This window comes from Enoplosus armatus, chromosome 2 (genome assembly GCF_043641665.1).
Source record: "Enoplosus armatus isolate fEnoArm2 chromosome 2, fEnoArm2.hap1, whole genome shotgun sequence".
In the NCBI taxonomy this organism is placed as follows: Eukaryota; Metazoa; Chordata; class Actinopteri; order Centrarchiformes; family Enoplosidae; genus Enoplosus; species Enoplosus armatus.
In genome coordinates this window covers 28,757,453-28,778,121 of record NC_092181.1, presented here as the reverse complement: position 1 = coordinate 28,778,121, position 20,669 = coordinate 28,757,453, and the positions used below count along the sequence as shown (strand labels likewise).

The window sequence follows — 20,669 nt, the reverse complement described above, 5'->3', positions numbered from 1 at the left end:
ACCGAGAGGAGGAGAGGAGGAGGAGGAGAGGAGGAGAAGAGGGGAGAGAAGGAGAGGAGGAGGAGAAGTGGGGAGAGGAGGAGAGGAGGAGGAGAAGAGAGGAGAGGAGGAGAGGAGGAAGGAGAGAAGCAAAAGAGGAGATAGAGAAGGAGGTAGAGGAGGAGGAGAGGACGAATTTATCTGTATCTACTTTTCGCCTCTTTAATATTATTTGAAGTTTTTTTATGAATTTAATTTTCACTTAATGTATAAAATGAACGTGTTATGTTGTCTCACGTTGAACAGTTGACCGGAAGCGGAACTTTTATTTCAGGCTCGTGTTTCCTCCGGATGGTTTTAAAGCTCGTGCAGTAATCAGAGGACGATGGGTGCTGTGTGTGTATGTCGTAATGATTATTACTTTCACATTGAGACAACAGGACAGTGGTAACCGTGTACACCGTGATGCAGTGCGGCTGGCCTCTGTTAGGTCCGCTGCAGTGGATCCGTTACGTCAACAAACAGGTGAAAGTGAAGGCGGGAAAAGATGAAGAGCACCGCGGCTGGCTGCTCACCGTGGACCCGGTGTCTGCCAGGTAACTAACATTATTTTGAATAAAATAAACATTGTATTGATGTTACATTAGAAGCAAGTGACTTTAGTTGCACTTATTATCTACTGTGTGCACAATATGCACTCATTCAGGCCAATTTGTCTATGAGAAGAAAATAGACCGCTGACAGGTCCTTATGCCTGTCAGTTAATATGAGTGTCAGTGAGTGAACTTGTTCGTTCCTCCATGATTTTCGACAGTGTGTTATCTAAAGCAGCCGGGCAGAATGCTTCCATAAGCAATGAATTCAAACATGTTACAGAAGACTGAAGTAACCCTAACCTAAACACACACCATGTAATGTAAGAAACATATTCAACAGTAAGACCGACGGTTGTCTCAGAGCTCAACGTCACTTCCTGTTCTGAAGGTTTTTCCAGAATCCTCAAAGACTCTGAAACATCTGGATCAATACATTTTCACATTTTCACATTTTATTTTTCATGCTTCTGTGATGCTGATCCAGGACTGATCTGGATCTGGTCTGACTCTGTGTTGCAGTCTGGTCCTGGTGAACTTCAGGGAGGAGGAGGGGGGATCGTCTGTGCAGGTGGTGATGGGTCATGCTGTGGAGGAGGTGGAGGTCCTACAGGACGCTGATGAGGAGACCACAGAGCGTCTCCAGACCTCCTTCCTCCCCCCGAGGACCTGCAAGCTGGAACTGGAGGAGCTGAGGAGGAGAAGAGGGAGCATCCAGAGGTGGCTGGAGAAGAACCGTGTCCCTGTCGAAGAGGAGGGGGACAAGCTGAGGGTGGCGGGGGTCCTGACCATCACAGCCCCGTACGGACCTGAAGACTGCTGCAGCTCCAACCAGATCATCCTGGACCGCATCCAGAAACTGATCCGGACTGTCCCTGAGCACCTGAAAATGAACCAGAACTGAAAACTTGATTTAAAACCTGTTAGGGCAGATACATCCAGTCAGATTCCTGATCTGTCTCCTGACCAATCAGAGCACAGCAGCTGTGACTGACAGCTGGTCTGGAACCAGTTTGATTCTTCTTGTCCAATAAAAATCACTGAAGGCAGAAGCCCTGTCCTCTTGTATGCTGATGTCATCAGTCTGATAAAAATGAGAAACTAACAAAAAAAAAAAGTCTTTGTTTTGTTTGCTACAGAGGATGTTCTGATATATTTGTGTTTCAGTTCAAATAACAAATCAATAATTATTTTGACGACTGAGAGAAACAAACATGTTTAAATAAATCAGGAATAATCTGATCAAAGAAAAAGATTATTGATCTGGACAGTTCTCAGGACAGTTTCATTATCAATGAATCTGAATTAAACACAGGAAAACTAGAAAATATGACCGATTTAAGAAGCAGGAATGTTTAATGACGCACTATTAATCTATTACTCCAAATAGTTGCTGCACTAATTGATTAATCAGCTAATTGTTTACATACTGAGGTTTGGTACTCGGCTACAGATGAAAAGAAGTGAGTGTGAACGGAAACAGGAAACAGATCCAGGTGGTGGTTTGACCGATGTCTCACCTGGATTCAAACCTGCAACGTTAGTCTTTACCACTCAATGAAATGTTCCTTTTCTCCTAACTTCCTATTTCATCACTGATTAAAAAAAATGTTGAATTCACTGATGTCTTTGTTTTGCTGTTTTCTTCACAAACAAGAAATTAAATGTTATTAATATAGTGTCAAATCATAACAGAGGTTATCTCAGGGCACTTTTCAAGTTGAGCTGGACTCTTTCTAATAACGTTATATATTTTTTCACATTTTATTACTTGAAATTCTGTCATTTTCTGTAAATATATTTAATCCGTGTATTTTAACATTTTGGTCTAAAATGAAGTCAAATTGGAGGATAAAAATTCTGCTGTAAAAATCAGGTCAGACTGATCTGAGGGCAGTTTAACAGCTGCACAAAAATCAGGTCTATAAATTCATGTTAAGTCTGAACTACACCCTGTTTCCATGGTAACATTCTGAACTACAAACTGCTTCCATGGTAACAGTTAATCCAGAGGTGTGTTTCATAAAGCTGATTACCAGTTAAATCAGGTTTGTGTCCTGTTTCAAGTTAGTTACCATGGAAACGGATCCCCCAGACTCACCTGGTCCTGCTCAGGTTCATGGATCTATTAAGAAAACTGGTGTTTCAAAATTGCATCTCATTCATGACAGCTGCTCACTGGGAGAATAGGCCTGCCCTACTGTGCTGTGATTGGCTAGCTCGTTACTTCGACACATCCTTGTGATTGGATGCTAGCTCCACCAGTGGGAGCTGGTTCCACAGGAGAGTACATATTACACTATAAAACCACGCTACCATCGAAAAAACAAACAGAACTGTAAAAGATTATGAAATAGACTAAATTCAGTTAAAATAAGATTTGTTATCTTATCTTGGGAAAAGGCTACACAATTGGTGTCACTGTGGTAAATTAACTAATCATATTTAAGTCAAAGGTCTCTATTATTTTACAGCCGCTCTCACAGCTAGCATCCAATCACAAGGAGGCGTCAAAGTTGCAAGTCCAAGTCAATCACAGCACAGTGGGGCGGGACAAGCCACAAAACCAGTGGGGGGAAAAAATAATGCAGAGAATAGAGAGAGAGGCCCACAAAGCATGCTCAGTACAGTCCTTCAGTCCAAGAGGTGAAGTGACGTGGACCCAACAGACACGGTTTCTGTCGTCCATCCAGGTGTGAGGTACCCTGAAGTAATATTAAGTGTGTTGAGGTGAAGTGATGTGACCTGAGATAAAGTGAGTTAAAGGGGACCCACTAGACGGCCAGACAAATGATCTCACTTATATAGCGCTTTTCAACCTTCAAGGTTCCCCTTTACAGCTAAGTCTCACTCACACATTCACACACCAATGGCGACCGAGCCGCCATGCAAGGTGCTGGTCTCCATCGTGAGCAACTTAGGGTCAGTGCGACAGTGCTAACCACTGCGCCACCATGCCGCCAAATAAAGACAGTAAGCATTGGTTTCTGTTGTCCATCCAGCTCAGTGGTAGAAACATGTTTATTCCCTTGTTTTAAAGAATCATCACGTTTGTTTACATCTTCATTAACAACATCAGGCCCACCAGAACCAATACAGTACCTCTTTGGTTCTGGTCCAATACCTGAAGGCTCCTGACACACCACCACCTCAGACCCAGAGTCCACTTCAGTCTGTGGGGCACTATGTTACCCACAATCCTCTCTGCACGAATCCCTGTTCAACACAAGGAGGTCCGATCAGGTCTGAGTTCACAGACGAGACACAGACAGCAATTAAAAACCAACCAGACAGACAAATGTTCTCCAAAGTTCTCCAACTTTCAGCTGGAGGCCACAATCAGTTCGTTTTTCAGAATAAGGGCACATGATCTTTATTTTATCTCGTCTCAGTCCAGATCAGATCAGAATCTCCCGATTGGTCGACCAGATGTTTTTTTGTCATCCATCGTTTTGTTTTGTTTGCTCTGATCCAATCAGCTGTAGTGTTAGCTCATATAGCCCCGCCTCCACCACAGGCTGTCCAATCAGCTGTCCTGCCCCTTTCAGGAAGTCCAGGCTGTCCAATCACAGTGCGGGGGGCGTGTCCAGCAGGGGGGCATGGCTCAGTGACTCCCTCTTGTAGGTCTTGGGGGGGAGTTTGGGGACACCGTGTCGCGGGGGCACGGGGGGGCCATCCAGGAGGGGGAGGGGCGGGGAGGGGAGGGGCATCTTCCTGGAGGCAGGGCTGGGAGTGATTGGGGTGGGGGGAGGGAGGGGGGGTGGGGAGGAGGAGGCAGTGGGTGCGGAGCTGATGGAGGGGGAGGGGGAGGTGGTGGAGGGGAAGAAGGCCTGAGGCAGCAGGTCACAGCGAGGGCGGCCCTGAGGGGGAGGGAGGAGGTGCAGGGGAGAGCTGAGAGGCTCACGAGGAGGCAGGGAGGGGGGGCTGTCGGGAGGAGACGATAATGATAACGACGAGGAATAACGAGGGGGGAGGAGCTTACAAGTGGGCTGACGAGGGGGGACAGCAGGGGGGCTGTCCAACTTCGACATCATCTGATAGAGAGAGAGAGAGAATGAGGGGGAGGAGGAGGGAGAGTCAGCATGGAGGACACATGAGAGCTCCTCCCACATCATCTGCTCTCATTATTAGATTTCAATATGATGTTTGTTCTCATTAGAACAATAACATTCTCTCATCAGTGGATCTTTAACGTTACCTTAGAGGGAGACGACTCAGCAGGAGCAGACTCTGGTCGTCTGCGAGGAGGAACCGGAGGTGGGACCGGAACGTCCTCAGAACCACGACTGAAACTCACCATGGAAGAGACTGAGGACGACCCTGAGACCAGAGAGAGCGCTGTTAGAACCACACATAGCGTTAGAACCAAACACAAACAGGTGACGTGAACACACTGATGAGAACATCAACAATATAAACTATACACTCAGGGGGCAGTTTATCAGGAACACCTGTACAGTCACCGGTACAGCCAACAGTATAGTCCGGTCCACCTCATATGTTGTCTTTAACGTTCAGTTGTTGTCAGTTCTGTTTGAACATTGAGCTCACAGTTAGTAGCACCATCACTAACTGTACTGGGGTTCCTAATACCAAGATGGCGCCGCGGATGGCTGCCTCGGTCTGTTGGAGCGCATTGTTTTGCCTTGTTTTGTTTGTAAACAGTGTTTCTTGTTTCGGCTCACGGACCTCTTTCACCAGAGAAGAGCTCATGAACATCAGGGGAACTCCTCCAGTGGATTTGTTTCCCGAATTTCTTACTCCTTTAACTGTTTTATGGGACATTCTGGTCAAAGGTGCTCTCACCTTTGCAGCTCTACGTCGACGTAGAGGGAAACGTGCCTGTGCGCTCGTGCGTCTTCGCCGGCGAGGACAACGCACACCGCTAACAGCAGCTGGTGTAACGACGTGACAGTGATCCGACGGCATTGCTCTCCTTTCCCTGGAAACCTTTTTCATAAACTGTAAACCTTACTACTCCCCCCTAGTTCGCTTCATTCATTCTGGTCGGTGTTTACATTCCACCGGAGGCCAACGTGCAGGAACTCGCCGACCAGATACTGGAAACGGAGCGGACCAACCCGGACTCCTTAGTTATTGTCCTCCGTGACTTTAACAAAGGTAACCTCAGACACGAACTCCCAAAATACAAACAGTTTATTAAATGCCCCACCAGGGAGGGGAACACTCTGGATCACTGTTACACCACAGTCAGTAACGCTTTTCACGCCGTCACCCGCGCTGCACTGGGACACTCTGACCACGACATGGTCCACCTGATTCCTGCATACAGGCAGAAATTAAAACTTTGTAAGCCTGTTGCGAGAACATCGAAGAAGTGGACCAGTGAAGCTGCAGAGGACCTGAAGGCGTATTTGGACTGTACTGACTGGGATGTTTTCAGGACTGCTACCAACAGTCTGGATGAGTACACAGAGGCTGTTACATCATATATCAGCTTCTGTGAGGACTGCTGCGTACCAACTCGGACCAGGGTGAGTTATAACAACGACAAACCCTGGTTCACAGCAAGACTGCGACAGCTGAGGTTGGAAAAGGAAGAGGCGTTTAAGAGTGGCAACAGAGCAGAGTTTAAGGAAGCCAAGTACAAGTTTAGCAAGGCGGTGAGGGAAGCTAAACGACTGTACTCAGAGAGACTACAAAATCAGTTCTCCTCCAACGACTCTGCTTCTGTGTGGAGGGGGCTCAGGCTCAGCAACTACAAGCCAAGAGCCCCCAACTCTGCTAATGACGACGCCTCGCCAACAGCCTCAACGACTTCTACTGTCGCTTTGAAAGACAATGGGACAGTCCTGACACCATCCCCCACACCATCACCCACCAGCTCCAGCCCAACAGCCCCAACCCCCTCATCACACCTGGGGCTGAACTCTCACACCTCTTACCACCACAGCTGCCCCCCACAGTGCCCCCCCCTCCTCCAGCATTGACACCTCTGTCTGTCCTTGAAAGAGATGTGAACAGGCTCTTCAAGAGACAAAACCCCCGGAAAGCTGCTGGACCAGACTCCATCTCCCCATCCTGCCTGAAGAGCTGCGCTGATCAGCTGTCTCCGGTGTTCACGGACATCTTCAACACCTCACTGGAGACATGCCACGTGCCAGCCTGCTTCAAGGCCTCCACCATCATCCCCGTCCCCAAAAAACCAGGGCCCACTGGATTAAATGACTACAGACCCGTCGCCCTGACCTTTGTGGTCATGAAATCATTTGAACGCCTGGTTTTGTCCCACCTCAAATCCATCACAGACCCTCTGCTGGACCCCCTGCAGTTCGCCTACAGAGCCAACAGGTCTGTAGACGACGCCGTCAACCTGGCCCTACACTTCATCCTCCAGCACCTGGACTCCGCAGGATCCTATGCCAGGATCCTGTTTGTGGACTTCAGCTCTGCCTTCAACACGATCGTCCCGGCTCTTCTGTGAAATCTGTGATCCACCTGCAGGTGGATCACAGATTTCACCAGTCTGTCAAGCTCCTGAAGTTCACAGACGACACCACCCTCATCGGACTCATCTCTGGAGAGGATGAGTCTGCCTACAGGTGGGAGATTGACCACCTGGTGACCTGGTGCAACAGCAACAACCTGGAGCTTAACGCTTCAAAGACAGTGGAGATGGTTGTTGACTTTAGGAAGAGCGCAGCCCCACCCACCCCCATCACCCTGTGTGACTCTCCAGTGGACACTGTGGAGTCCTTCCGTTTCCTGGGCTCCATCACCAGCCAGGACCTCCGGTGGGAGCTGAACATCAGCTCCCTCATCAAGAAAGCACAACAGAGGATGTACTTCCTGAGGCAGCTGAGGAAGTTTAACCTGCCACAAAAAATGCTGGTTCACTTCTACTCTGCCATCATAGAGTCCATCCTCACCTCCTCCATCACCGTCTGGTATGCTGCTGCCTCCACCAAGGACAGACACAGACTGCAGTGTATCATCCGCTCTGCAGAGAGGGTGATCGGCTGCAACCTTCCATCTCTTCAGGACCTGTACTCCTCCAGGACCCTGAGGAGAGCAGGGAAGATCGCTGCCGACCCCTCCCACCCCGGACACCATCTGTTCGACCCCCTCCCCTCTGGCAGGAGGCTGCGGTCCATCAGGACCAAAACCTCCCGCCACAAAAACAGTTTCTTCCCCTCTGCAGTCAACCTGACGAACTCACACTGACACCCCCCCCCAGAACACAAACACAAGTTATACGTTATATTAACGTACATCACCCCTGTCCCCCCTGCGTTACATTAACGCACCCACCCCCTACTGGACACTTTACTTTATTCTGGTCACTGCACTGTTTGTTATTTATCTTATTTTTATTCTTATTTTACCTTTTATATTCTACTTATTGTTATCGAAACAATAGCACCATCAGACCACGGCAAATTCCTTGTAATGTATGTTACTTGGCAATAAACAGTTTCTGATTCTGATTCTGATTCTAATATTTTGACCACCTCATGTAAACATTAGAAACCGCTCCAGAACAACAGCAGCTTTAACTGTGAGCTCAGAAAACACATACAGGTAGATGTTGTGTACAGATGTTCTTAATAAAGTGGACACTGAGTGTTCGGTATATACACAGATTATCAATTAAACAACAGTAGAACCTGATAGAACAGGTTCATCCTGCCTGCAGCTGATTGGTTCTGTACAAAATCACAAAACACATGTTGCGCTATCAGCTGATGGTTTCCATGGAGACAGACGGTTACTATGAAAATAATGAAGCAGGATCTGTTAGACTGGTGAGTCTGATGGTGTGAGATGGAGATACACCGATCAGATCTATTGGGTCCATATCAGCTTTGATACTGAGGTGATTAAACCGATCAGACTGATCATCTCTGACCTCATGTTACAGAAACCTGATCCCAGATCAGGATCAGCAGGTAGCGTGATGTCAGTGATGAAGCAGAGACACAGGTGAGTGTGATGAATGGAAGGATGTACAGAGAGTCAGGAGGGTCAATACTAACGTGGACCGTGAGGCAAAGAGACCACAGAGAAGATACTGTCGCAGGCTGCAGAGTGAAGAGGAGGAGAAATCACTGTGAGGAGGAGCAGGAGGAGGGGGAAGAGAGGAGGAGGAGACAGAGGAGGAGCAGGAGGACAGAGAGGAAGAGAGGGGGAGCAGGAGGAGGAGAGAGAGGATTTCCTTCTCCGCACCCACAAAGCTCTTACTGGTCAGGCACCTTCATATCTTAAAGAGCTCATAGTACCCTATTACCCCACTAGAGAACTATGCTCCCAGAATGCAGGGTTGCTTGTGGTTCCTCGAGTCTCCAAAAGCAGAACAGGAGCCAGTGCCTTCAGCTATCAAGCTCCTCTCCTGTGGAACAGCTCCCAGTTTGGGTCCAAGAGGCAGTTTATTATGCTCATTTCAGCTCTATATTTGTATTCTGGGACTCCAGTGGAGCAGCTTTGCATGATTCACAGTTGAAACAAGTCCTTATTCATCTATTACTGGCCCTTCACGCAGCCTCGCAGTTCATCGTCTGTCTGAAAGAAACTGAACAACCTGCAACACCTGAAGAGTCGTCCTGAGCAGAGTGGTCGAGTAACTCAGACACACTGAGTGGTGGACGAGCGTCCTTGTACTTGGTGGGCGTGGCTGTACAGATGTGACATCAGAACTTTACAGTCCTGACGGCTCGTTTAAAGGCACACTTTCACCTCAAGCTGCTTTGTAATCCAACAAGACATGGAGATCTCACCTTCTACAATATGAGACTTAATGTTATTATCACTACTGTTACTTTACATCTCTATGTAGACCTTCATTGGACGACATGCAGAGAGATGGAGGTTAGTGTGAGCTATTAGTGCCTGACACACACACACACACACACACTGTGTTACCATATTTAATATGACCGCCTGTGACTGTTTTTGTACCTGCAGCTCTGAACTTATTGTTACTGTTTTCCTTTTGATAGAGGTAGGCTAACAGTTTCCCCCTGCTTCAAGTCTTTATGCTAAGATAAGCCAATCCTGGACGTATTGCATCGGTGGGCGGGGTTAATGTCAGGCCTGTGATTGGTAGGACAGTGTGTCGGTGGGCGGGTCTTACTGGAGTGGAAGGGGCTGCTGGGACCCTGCGGTGAGTCGAACACGCTGCCTACGTCTGTGGAGCTGGAGGCGGCAGAGGCAGGGGGCGGAGTCAGAGGGGTGCGGGGGGAGTTGGGGGCGGAGACGGCCCCTGCCTCTGCCTCGCTGTCGGGGATGCGGCTGTAACTGATCTTCCTGGGCTCGTTCTGCAGCGGCGTCGGGTGTCGCATGGTGCCGGGCCTTGCCGAGGTCGGACGGATCCCCGGAGACTTCAGAGGACAGGTGTACTTCTTCACCTGGACACAGGAGGGAAGGGGGGTTAAAGGAGGTTTTAGACCTACTCTTAAAGAAACAAACATAATGAAAAGACATCGCATTCCTGAACTCATGATGGACAGTTTATAAAAAAGCAGAACCAGAGATGTTTTATTCCTTCTTTTAACAGTTGTGTGTGTGTGAGATTGGGGTGTGTCATGCTAGTAGCGGCTAATGTAGCCTGGATCCTCTAGCCTGCAAGAGTGGATTCTGTCCAAGACTTCGTCCCACTCATCATCCCGAAAATCAGAGTCCAAATCTTGAGATGGTGTGAAGTTCGTGATTAGGTTGTATGCGTCTTTCTTGTCTCCACTATATTATCTGGCAGAGTTTTTGGAGGGAACAACTGAAAAGTTTTTCCTCACTAAATACCAAATCTGAAAATATCTGAAAAGGTGAGTTTTAGGGAGTTGGAATTTCGGGGGCAATTGAGAGAAGGAGGCAAACTTCTTATCTATATACAGATCTTCAAATGTTGTAATGCCTCTCTCATGCCACATCCCAAAGGCATTGTCATTCAGAGACGGAGGGAAAACCGGGTTGTTGTTACAGGGAGAGAGTATTGGAATTGCCTGAATTCCGTGGTGGCGTTTAAACTGTTTCCATATTTACAGTGTTTGGCTAACTACAGGGCTACGACTTACATTAAAAGGAGACATAGACAGTGGGACGCAGGTCAGCGACATAAGGACATTGGTCTGGACAAAGAGTCCTCCATCTGCACCCAGGTAGGGACCCAGTCGTTAAGGCCATAATGGCAATGGGGCCAGTGCAGAATACTGTGTATATTTGCTGCCCAATAATATACTTGGAAATTTGAGAGGGCGAGCCCCCCTGATGCTTTTGACATCTGTAAGAGTGTCTTCCTTATTCTAACTGGGCCTTTGTTCCATATAAAGGAAGAGATGGCTTGGTCTACGGTTTTAAAGAAGGATTTGGGAATGAAGATTGGGACCACCTGAAAAAGATAGAGAAACCGGGGCAAAACATTCATTTTTACTGAATTAACGCGACCTGTAAGAGACAGTGGGAGAGAGGACCAACAATAAAGCAAATAAAGTTCTTTTTATACAAATCTGCACATTTTCGTGCAACTCTAATACCAAGGTATTTAAACTCATTCTGAGCAAGTTTGAATTGAGCAGCTGAAGGAGGGAGGTCTTTGACAGCAACATTTAGAGGGAAAAGTTCGCTCTTGACAATATTCAGTTTGTAACCAGAAACATTCTGAAATGTCCAATGCAGTGGAGAACTCAAGGTAGCGGTGTGGCTGGTTCTGATATGTAAAGTATGACATCTTCCGCATACAAAGAAATCTTTTGCTCCAGTTCCCCACTGGTGATGATGGGTTCTATGATGTCTCTGAGGTAAGAACGTGCAGTGACTGAGCCATCTACAATAACCAAATCTGTTTTGCGCTGACTGGTGATGCCTGCCCAGACTGTTGCACCTCCTCCACCAAAGCGAACCCTGGGGACCATGTTGACCTCGGCGTATCGCTCACCTCGCCTTCTCCAGCAACACTGACGACCATCATTTCTGTGCAAGGTGGCCCGACACTCATCAGTGAACAGGACGGTAGACCACTGCTGCATTGTCCAGGTCACATGGTCTTGTGCCCACTGCAAACGTTCACGGCGGTGTCTTGGTGTCAGTGGAGTCACCTGCAACGGTCGTCTGGCATTCAAGCCAAAGCAGTGGAGTCGGTTGCGAATGGTTTGTCTGGAAACCCTAGTACCCCTCACATCTCGTAAACGGGCCTGCAGCTGTGTGGCAGTTGCATAACGATGTCTGAGTGCATAGGTCCTTAGGTACTGGTCATCGTTGCGGTCTGTCACTCGTGGGGCTCCACTCCTGGGTCTGTCACGAACTCTGCCAGTAGTTCTGTGTCTTGATGCAAGTCTGCTGATGACACTTTGAGACACACCAAGTTCACAAGCAACATCTGACTGCCTGCCACCAACCCGAAGGCGCGCTATGGCCAGGTGGCGCTGCTCGTCCGTTAAGTGACGTCGTGTGTTCATGGCTGTTTGAATGATGAACTTGGAATGACTTACTGACAATACCAGCTTTTTATACCCACAGAATGTTGAAATTGATGCCACATTGAAAAGGATTGTCTTTTGGTATTTTTTGGTATTGGCCCCAATATGTAAGGCACACTGTACACAGAGAGACCATTACGTGGAAAACACAAAATGAGGTGTGTCTATCACCCCAATACAATTGCCTCCCTATCCCAAAAATCTCTGAAGTGAAACAAACACCGTATGTATGATATCCACTGAGTCTCTCACAATATCCCTAACTTATTGTGAGTAGTGTATATATATGCGGCTCATCCAGGGGGTTCTCAGCAACAACAGACGGTGAAAATAATCTGTTGATAGTCATATTGACATCAAACCAGCAACATTACATCTTTCACAACAGTTTCAGTGTCTATCTGTAGAATATGTCTCAAACACTTTTTTTTACTCAACATTTCCCATTGAGCACACACCTCTCAACCTTTTTCTGTCTAAACTAAATCAAAATGATTTAATGATTTATAATGAAATGAAATAAATCATTCTATTATCAGAGTCAGAGTCAGACAGACTGGGCCGGCAGCAGTAACAATGTCACCAAGTGCTTCTCATGGTGAACTGCTGTGTCTCTGTAATAATCTAAAGTGTCATGAGATAACATCTCTTGTGTTTTGGTGCTATGTAAATAAAGTTGAAATGAATTGAATCACAGGCATGTGAGCTGCAGCTCTTCAGCGAGGTAGCCGCCATGCACAGGTAGAGGTAGGCAGACTCCTGGCAGAGTCCTGACGTAAACCAAACTCCTTGACCCTTAATAACACCTTAAACTCATCGTTTATGGATTTGTCAAGTTGAGGATTAAGAGTTCATTAAGGCTCTTTTGTGGGCTTAATGAGGTTCTGTGCTGATTCACATCTCAGCAGGAGGTTCTGGTGCTTGTAGCCTCAGGACTGATGTTCAGACTGAGCACAGGCATTTGTGTTACCATGGTGATACTTACAAAACGAGGCAACGATCGGGCATTTCGAGGTTCAATCTCCAGAGATTTGTTGAACAGATGATCAGCAAAGTCTTTCTCCGACATGTCTTCCATCGGGTTCAGGTTCTCAAAGAACCTCTGCTCCAGAAACACAGAGAACACCATCACACCTCTGACACCACAATGTCATAATAAACATGAAGTGACATCATCATCAGACTGACCCTGATGTCGTTCTCCACCCTCAGACAGTACGGCTGGTTCTGGTACTGTTGGATCTCTCCTGTGATTTCAGCCACTTTCCTCCTCTTGCTGAAGTTTATCAGATCTTTTCCGTGTCGGCGCAGGAAGTCGGGGTTTCCCTCCTCCGTCTTCAGGATGTTGGTCAGGTAAATTCCTGACAAACAGACAGAGACTCTTTAACCTTCGACACTTTAGGTTTAACACTTCATGAACAGACAGGTGACAGTGTGTCGGAGCGTACCAAAGAAGGGCACACAGGGGGGGTTGATGGAGCGCAGTTTGGCTAAATACTTCTTGTAGTGATCTTCACTCAGCTCGTGAGCTTCCTCCAGGATTTTTCTCTGTCGACTCGGAATTTGCTGGAAACAAATAACAGCGCTGATTAATTTAAAGTTAAAGTGATTAATTTTTGTGTTCGTTGCAAAGTATATTTTTTCCCAATTTGCTGAATTATTGAAAGAATGTATTTTTTTCTCGACTTGTGAATCAGTAACAATGAATTATTTTGGATCTTTAATGTTAATGAGATGATGGCAGAAAGACATGATGATTCAGAGTTTACCTGAGTGACATCAGCAGTCTTTAACCTCATGTCAAATGAATCAAACCGTCTCTGTGTCGTAGTTTCAGGTGTGAGTGAAGAAGAGGACACAGGTAACGCCTACACACAGAGTCAACATCTAAACCCAGCAGACTGTCACACCTGATGCTACCTGTCCACCTGATGTGAGACTCAGTGAGACTAAGCAGGACTGTGTGAGACTCCTGAGATTCAGCAGGACTGTGTGAGACTCAGCAAGACTGTGTGAGACTCAGTGAGACTGTGTGAGACTCCTGAGACTCAGCAGGACTGTGTGAGACTCAGCAGGACTGTGTGAGACTCCTGAGACTCAGCAGGACTGTGTGACACTCCTGAGACTCAGCAGGACTGTGTGAAACTCAATCAGATTCAGCAGGACTGTGTGAGACTTGGTGAGACTGTGTGAGACTCAGTCAGACTCAGCAAGACTGTATGAAACTCCTGAGACTCAGCAGGACTGTGTGAGACTCAGTGAAACTCAGCAGGACAGTGTGAGACTCAGTGATACTCAGTGAGACGGTGTGAGACTGTGTGAGAATGTGTGAGACTGTGTGAGACTCAGTGAGACTGTGTGAGGCTCAGTGAGACTCAGTAGGACTGTGTGAGACTGTGTGTGAGACTGTGTGAGACTCAGCGAGACTGTGTGAGACTCAGCGAGACTGCATGAGACAGCGAGAGAGACAGAAGAAAAAACAGAACCTATACAAGACACAGCCGGGTTCAGTGGACTCTAATGGTCTGAAGGACTGGTCCCTGGACATGAACTTCAACTGAACCAGAAGCTGAAGTTATTTGTGAAGCTGAAGTTATTTGTGTTGTTGTTACCTCAAAGGTGTGGTCCAGTCTGTAAACCGGAGAAGAGTTCATGGCACTGACCACCTCCAGAACTCCATTAAAGTTGTTGAGTTCCTGAAAAACCTGCAGGATCTCGATGATCCGAGACACAACAGCAACTCGTTCCTCCAGGTTCTCTGTTTCTACAATACACCTGCAGAGAACACACACACACACACACACACACACACACACACACACACACACACACACACACACACACACACACACACACACACACACACACACACACCTCAGTGCTGCTACAGGTTACAGTGCTGCTGCAGTTCCACCAGAGAGTACAGGGTTTTCTGTTGTTGATTGGCAAATGCATTCTTTAGTGTTCTGGTGCATAAAGACTCACAATATTGGTTTGCATTTTCCTTTAAAGGCAAAACTGGGACTTGGACTCGATTAACTATGGGTTTTTGTGAAAGTCCTGCAATTTATAATGCGGCACTAAAAGAGAATTTGGAGAGTCTAACATTACCTGGTGAAAGTGCTTTATTACAGTATGTTGATGATTTGATGATTTGCTCACCAACAAAACAAGCTTGTGAAACGGATACAAAATTGTTGTTGCAACATTTAGCAGATAATGGTCACAAGGTAAGTTTTAATAAATTACAATGGGTTCAACCAAAGGTGACCTTTTTTGGGACATGTGATCACAGCAGAGGGCAAATCCCTTTCTCCCAAGCGTGTAGCTGCTATCCAAAATATTTCAAAACCATTGACGAAAAAGCAACTTTTGTTTTTTTAGGAATGACGTCATATTGTCGGCAGTGGATACCTAATTATGCAGAAATGGAGGCTCCACTCTCGACAATAGCCCATGGTAAAGGCCGAATTGCGCACCAAAAAGTGACTTGGACTGACGAAACTGAAAAAGCTTTTTGTAAACTTAAAAATGGCTTGAGAGACTACATCAACTTTGGGACTGCCAGATATGACAAAGCCATTTACACAGACGGTTGATGAAAAATGGTTAAATGAAGCTAAACACAGGGAAAGAAAAACACAGGCAGGGCTAGTAAAATCTAATCAGTCTGTGCAGTGTCTTAAATATGCAGATGCTGACTTGGACTCGGCTCTACCAACGGGCCCCCGACATATGAGACATCATCGATAAATGAGGTATGAGGGTTCCGACTGACTAGTGGTGGAGTCGGGGACAAGCACTGATCTGCAGACACGTGAGAACACCATTACACAAACACTAACAGAAATGTCAGAAAAATTCACAAGGGACATACGTTATGTTGACACATGATGCATACAAAGTGACGCCTATGCTGAAACTAAAGGTCGCAGATCAACCAATCTCCCTTTTTGGTAGATTCCGGGGCAACAGAGTTGGTAATAATGGAAAAAGAATTAATTCCAAAACCAAAAATGAATGGGCAAATTATGAAAGCTGTGGGAGTAACGTGAAAGAGGAATACACAGTTCCGTTAAAAGTTGAAGATGAGGTACACAGTACTTTTGGACATTCATTTCTTCTTTCATCCTGTTGTCCAATAAATGTATTTATTAGGACGTGATCTTATGTGTGCACTTGGACTCACTTTGGCTGCTAGTGAAGCAGGTGTGGACCTTCTCAGGCAAAGAGAAAATCTGCAATTAGTACAGTGTAAGTCATAGGAATGGCTATATGTGTATCAGTGGAAACTTGTCCCAAGGGGATCAGTTTCTGTAGATAGACATTTGTTACAACAGGTTAACAGGCACATATAGATTGAGAAAGACCCTGTATTTTACTACATGGCATGTGTTTCATTAGGACCAGGTGTTGAGTATGAGTCATTATGGTTTGGAGAAGGGAAAGAGATGGATGTTTTGACAACAGATTGGATATATTGGAATGAAGATATGTGTGCTATAAATGTAATATTGTCGGAGGAAGTGCAAAGAAGGTTTTTTCATTTTCATGACTCAAGTCTGCATATTTTAGTATGTGCATGTTGAGAAATTATGGGACTGAGAGTTGTGAACAACTGGATGTGTGGGTTACAGAATGTGGGTTCCCTGCTGGAGGAAAAGAGCTCAAGGAGCTTAAAAGAAAGTTAGAAGACAAGGAAACGATAGATGAAGTAAAGTATAGTGCAATGTGAAAATGACAAAAGAGAAAGTATACACCAAATCCTAAACCTTGACTTGCTGAAGGGCAGATCCCGGGTAGTGAGGGTGGGCGGACACCTCTCTTCCACCCTCATCTTTAACACCGGAGCACCCCAGGCTGCGTTTTGAGCCCCCTGCTGTACTCCCTGTACACACAGGACTGTGTAGCCTCTTTCAACTCCAACACCATCATCAAGTCTGCTGACACAGCTGTGGTGGACCTGATCCCTGATAACGATGAAAAGGAAACCAGAAGGAAGTAGAGGACCTGACCGACTGGTGTCAGGACACCAACTTACTCCTGAACGTCAGCAAGACTACGGAACTGATAGCAGGGAAGGAACTACGCCCTTAATATCAACGGGTCCTCGGTGGAGAGGGTGGGCAGCTTCAAGTATCTTGGTGTCCACATCACTGAGGGCCTGACCTGGGGGCCCTCAGTGATGTGAGAAAAGCAAGGCAGAGACTTTTTCACCTCAGACGCTTGAGGAAATTCCAGGTAGGTTCCCCTCAAATACTGAGGAATTTCTACTCCTGCAGAGTGGTTTGTTCAGTTGAACCTACAATAGGTGCTCTACCCTGCCTAAAAGACATTTACACCAGGCGCTGCAAGAATAAGGCCAGAAGAATCATTAAGGATTAACTGTGATTGATTATATGTGACAAATAAACTTGATTGATTTAACCACTTTGTCCTGCCCAATCCCCGAAAGTGATGTCTTACTTTTCAAACCACAGGGTGAGGTTGGTGGTGTGTCTTATCATCCTCAGCAGGTTGGGGGAGTGAATCTCTTTGTCCTCTTTGGTCCAGACGCTGCCGACAAGCTCTGACGGCTGCACTGCCCTGCAGGACATCAGACAGATGTTGACAGGTGTGTGTCAGGTTAGACAGCTGTGTGACAGGTGCGTGATAGGCGCGTGACGGGTGCTTGACAGGCGCGTGGCAGGTCAGACAGGTGCGTGACAGGTTAGACAGGTGTGTGACAGGTCAGACAGGTCAGACAGGTGCATGGCAGATGCATGACAGGTCAGACAGGTGCGTGACAGGTTTGTGAAATGTCTGACAGGTGCGTGACAGGTTTGTGAAAGGTCTGACAGGTGCGTGGAAGGTGTGTGACAGGTTTGTAACAGGTCTGACAGGTGTGTGGAAGGTGTGTGACAGGTCAGTCAGGTGCGTGACCGGTGTGTGGAAGGTGTGTGACAGGTCAGACAGGTGCGTGGAAGGTCAGCTAGGTGCGTGGAAAGTCAGACAGGTGCGTGACAGGTCAGACAGGTATGTGACCTCCTGTGTGAGCAGTGTTACCTGTAGAAGTCAGACTCGAGCAGGGTGAGCTGGCGGCCAATCTCGATGGGGTGCAGTGACATGAGGTCGAACTGCTCAGTGTTTCCTGGTTTACAGATGTGCCACTCGATTGGAGGAGGAGAGTTCTGGAAGGTGATGCTGTGACTGGGCACACTCACCTGAACCTGCTTCTTCCTCTGGATGATTTTAGTGATTGACTCCACCCACTTCCTCATTGCTTTACCTGCAACACATGACATCATTTATCATAGTTTAGACAACACAGCTGCTGCTCACTGCAGTCAGAGAGTCAATCTGTCAGTGATTCCTGTAAGCAGGGACTGATCGTGTATCAGTAGAACATATAGAACAGATCAGATGTTAAAGCGTCAAACAGTCCAACAGGGCTCAGGCTGAAATCAGCCCCGAGTTAAAATGGGGGGCTGCATTGGTGGGTGGGTGGGGGTATTAGGTACAGATCCATTAGGTTTATAATACTCACAAACAGTATTTTACAAAGTTATCACAGCAGTGATTTATATATCTAATACAGTGTCAACGCAGCGGCTTGCTGGATGACAGGTGTTCAGACAGGTACGTACCTCTGACTGAGGCGATGAACTCCTCCAGTCGTCTCAGCAGGTGAGCGTCTCTTTCAAAGTCATAGAAGTGATGCTCAACCCAGTGACGACACACATTCAGCACTCTGCAGGAGGAGGGGGAGGAGCAGAAGGAGCAGAAGGAGCAGAAGCAGGAAGAGGTGGAGAAGAAGGAGAAGGAAGAGTTATCACAGGTCAAATGATCGGCATCATCAGTCTAATCTTTGACCTGACGAACTGAAATCATGTAATTTATCTGTAATTGGAACCAAATTACTGAATTCTTTCCAGGAAACGCACCATTTTATTTGCATAGCACATTTCATACACAGGTAAACTCAATGGGCATAATTTACAAACAGTACGTAGTAATCAATAATAATATTTCAGTTATTATTACAGCTGTAACCACTATTATTGGTCATATTTCCATTATTATGATTATAGGTGTTATGGCGTCTGTCTCTGTCTCTCTCTCTCTCTCACCTAGAATCTGATTCTGTTCGAGGTTTCTGCCTCTTAAAGGAAGTTTTTCCTTGCCACTGTCTCCATAGTGCTTCTCATGGTGGGAACTGTTGGTCTCTGTAATAACATTATAAAGAGTCGGTCTAGACCTGCTCTATTTGTAAAGTGTCATGAGATGACTTTTGCTGTGATCTGGCGCTATATAAATAAAATGGAATTGAATTGAATTGAAACAGTGCGTACGAATGTTTTACGCACAAATCCAGGATTCAACAATATTTTCTTACCTGAATTTGTTCAAATTTAGAACTGCCTCAGACCATGCATACGCACAAATGATGAAGGCCAGGCTGTCTTAGAAAATGTAAACACACACCTTTTAACTACATGCATAGTATATTAAAACTTCATTAAAAAAAGGCTTTAATAGACAACAATATTTCAAACCGTTAATTTACAAATGTATTGGCCAAATGTATTAAACAACCATGACATCTCATCCTCATCAATTATTGTCATAATTAAAATATTCAACTATAAAAACAGAGTGTCAGCTTATAATGGAATATATGAGAATGTCCATATTAAAATGTAATAGTTTTGGGTTTCATTGTTTTAATTGACTTGGCCTGTATTGATCTGCTACTCCCACCAATTTCTAGTGCCATGAAATTGCACATATGTAATGTTATACTCTTGAATGGGAGCACCTGTAATTTCCCCCCAGGATCAATAAAGTATTTCTGATTCTGATTCTGATTAATTAACAGGCATGCAGGGTATATAAAAGACTTTAGAAAGCCTTTAGTTAGGTTTAGGCAACAAAAAAAAAAGAAGCATGAATCGAACCGTGGTCTCCAGGGTGAAAAACCTATACTTGACCCACTGAGCCACACGATAATTAACTGCTGTATGCCTATTCATAGCCAGGTGTGCCTCTTCTGGCTTCCACCACAGACATTATTGCTTTAACTTCTTCAGACATGAAATTATTTTGCTTTGCTCTTACAACAACTTAACCACTTTTTCCATGAAACAACTCTAGGCAAACGTATTTCCTTATATAGAGAAATGGGGTCGTGGTATGCTGATTGCAAATAGTGGGTACACGCCTGTCGAATTAGAATGATTCTGATTCACTAACATCTGCATGGTGGTAAGAACAAAATTGTCCGGTGCACATTTCATGAATCTGGCGGTAATTTTGCGTGCATATTAGTGAATGAGGCCAAATGTGGTTAGGGTTAGGTTGCCAGAGCCCTACAAAATGTCCTCCAGCAGGCCACTGGTGTGAATGTCTCTGACCAAACAATCAGAAACAGACTTCATGAGGGTGGCCTGAGGGCCCGACATCCTCTAGTGGGCCCTGTGCTCACTGCCCGGCACCGTGGAGCTCGATTGGCATTTGCCATAGAACACCAGAATTGGCAGGTCTGCCACTGGCGCCCTGTGCTTTTCACAGATGAGAGCAGGTTCACCCTGAACACATGTGACAGACGTGAAAGGGTCTGGAGAAGCCATGGAGAACGTTATGCTGCCTGTAACATCGTTCAGCATGACCGGTTTGGTGGTGGCTCAAT

General features: G+C 46.2%; 2 protein-coding genes across 3 annotated transcripts in view; one reads left to right on the top strand and one right to left on the bottom strand.

The window, feature by feature from the left end:
* The first annotated feature begins 299 nt into the window (after positions 1-299).
* gemin6 (gem (nuclear organelle) associated protein 6) lies at positions 300-2,192 on the top strand. The gene is made up of 2 exons (XM_070923599.1): positions 300-575; positions 1,095-2,192. The coding sequence occupies exons 1-2, from the start codon at positions 445-447 to the stop codon at positions 1,474-1,476; spliced, it is 513 nt and encodes a 170-aa protein (XP_070779700.1). The 5' UTR covers positions 300-444; the 3' UTR covers positions 1,477-2,192.
* A 1,364-nt stretch (positions 2,193-3,556) lies between these two features.
* The window catches only part of LOC139292327 (son of sevenless homolog 1-like), a 52,142-nt gene continuing 35,029 nt past the window's right edge, over positions 3,557-20,669 (bottom strand). Inside the window, exons 13-23 of one of the 2 annotated variants that reach the window (XM_070914643.1) lie at positions 18,628-18,731; positions 18,047-18,269; positions 17,468-17,587; positions 14,614-14,776; positions 13,450-13,567; positions 13,190-13,362; positions 12,987-13,103; positions 9,664-9,937; positions 8,570-8,614; positions 4,771-4,892; positions 3,557-4,606 (exon numbers count right to left, since the gene is read on the bottom strand). In XM_070914643.1, the coding sequence (XP_070770744.1) occupies positions 4,139-4,606; positions 4,771-4,892; positions 8,570-8,614; positions 9,664-9,937; positions 12,987-13,103; positions 13,190-13,362; positions 13,450-13,567; positions 14,614-14,776; positions 17,468-17,587; positions 18,047-18,269; positions 18,628-18,731 (1,927 nt within the window). In that variant the 3' untranslated portion in view covers positions 3,557-4,138. The remainder of the gene's footprint in view (positions 4,607-4,770; positions 4,893-8,569; positions 8,615-9,663; positions 9,938-12,986; positions 13,104-13,189; positions 13,363-13,449; positions 13,568-14,613; positions 14,777-17,467; positions 17,588-18,046; positions 18,270-18,627; positions 18,732-20,669) is intronic. The other variant, XM_070914651.1, reaches the window with a different exon arrangement.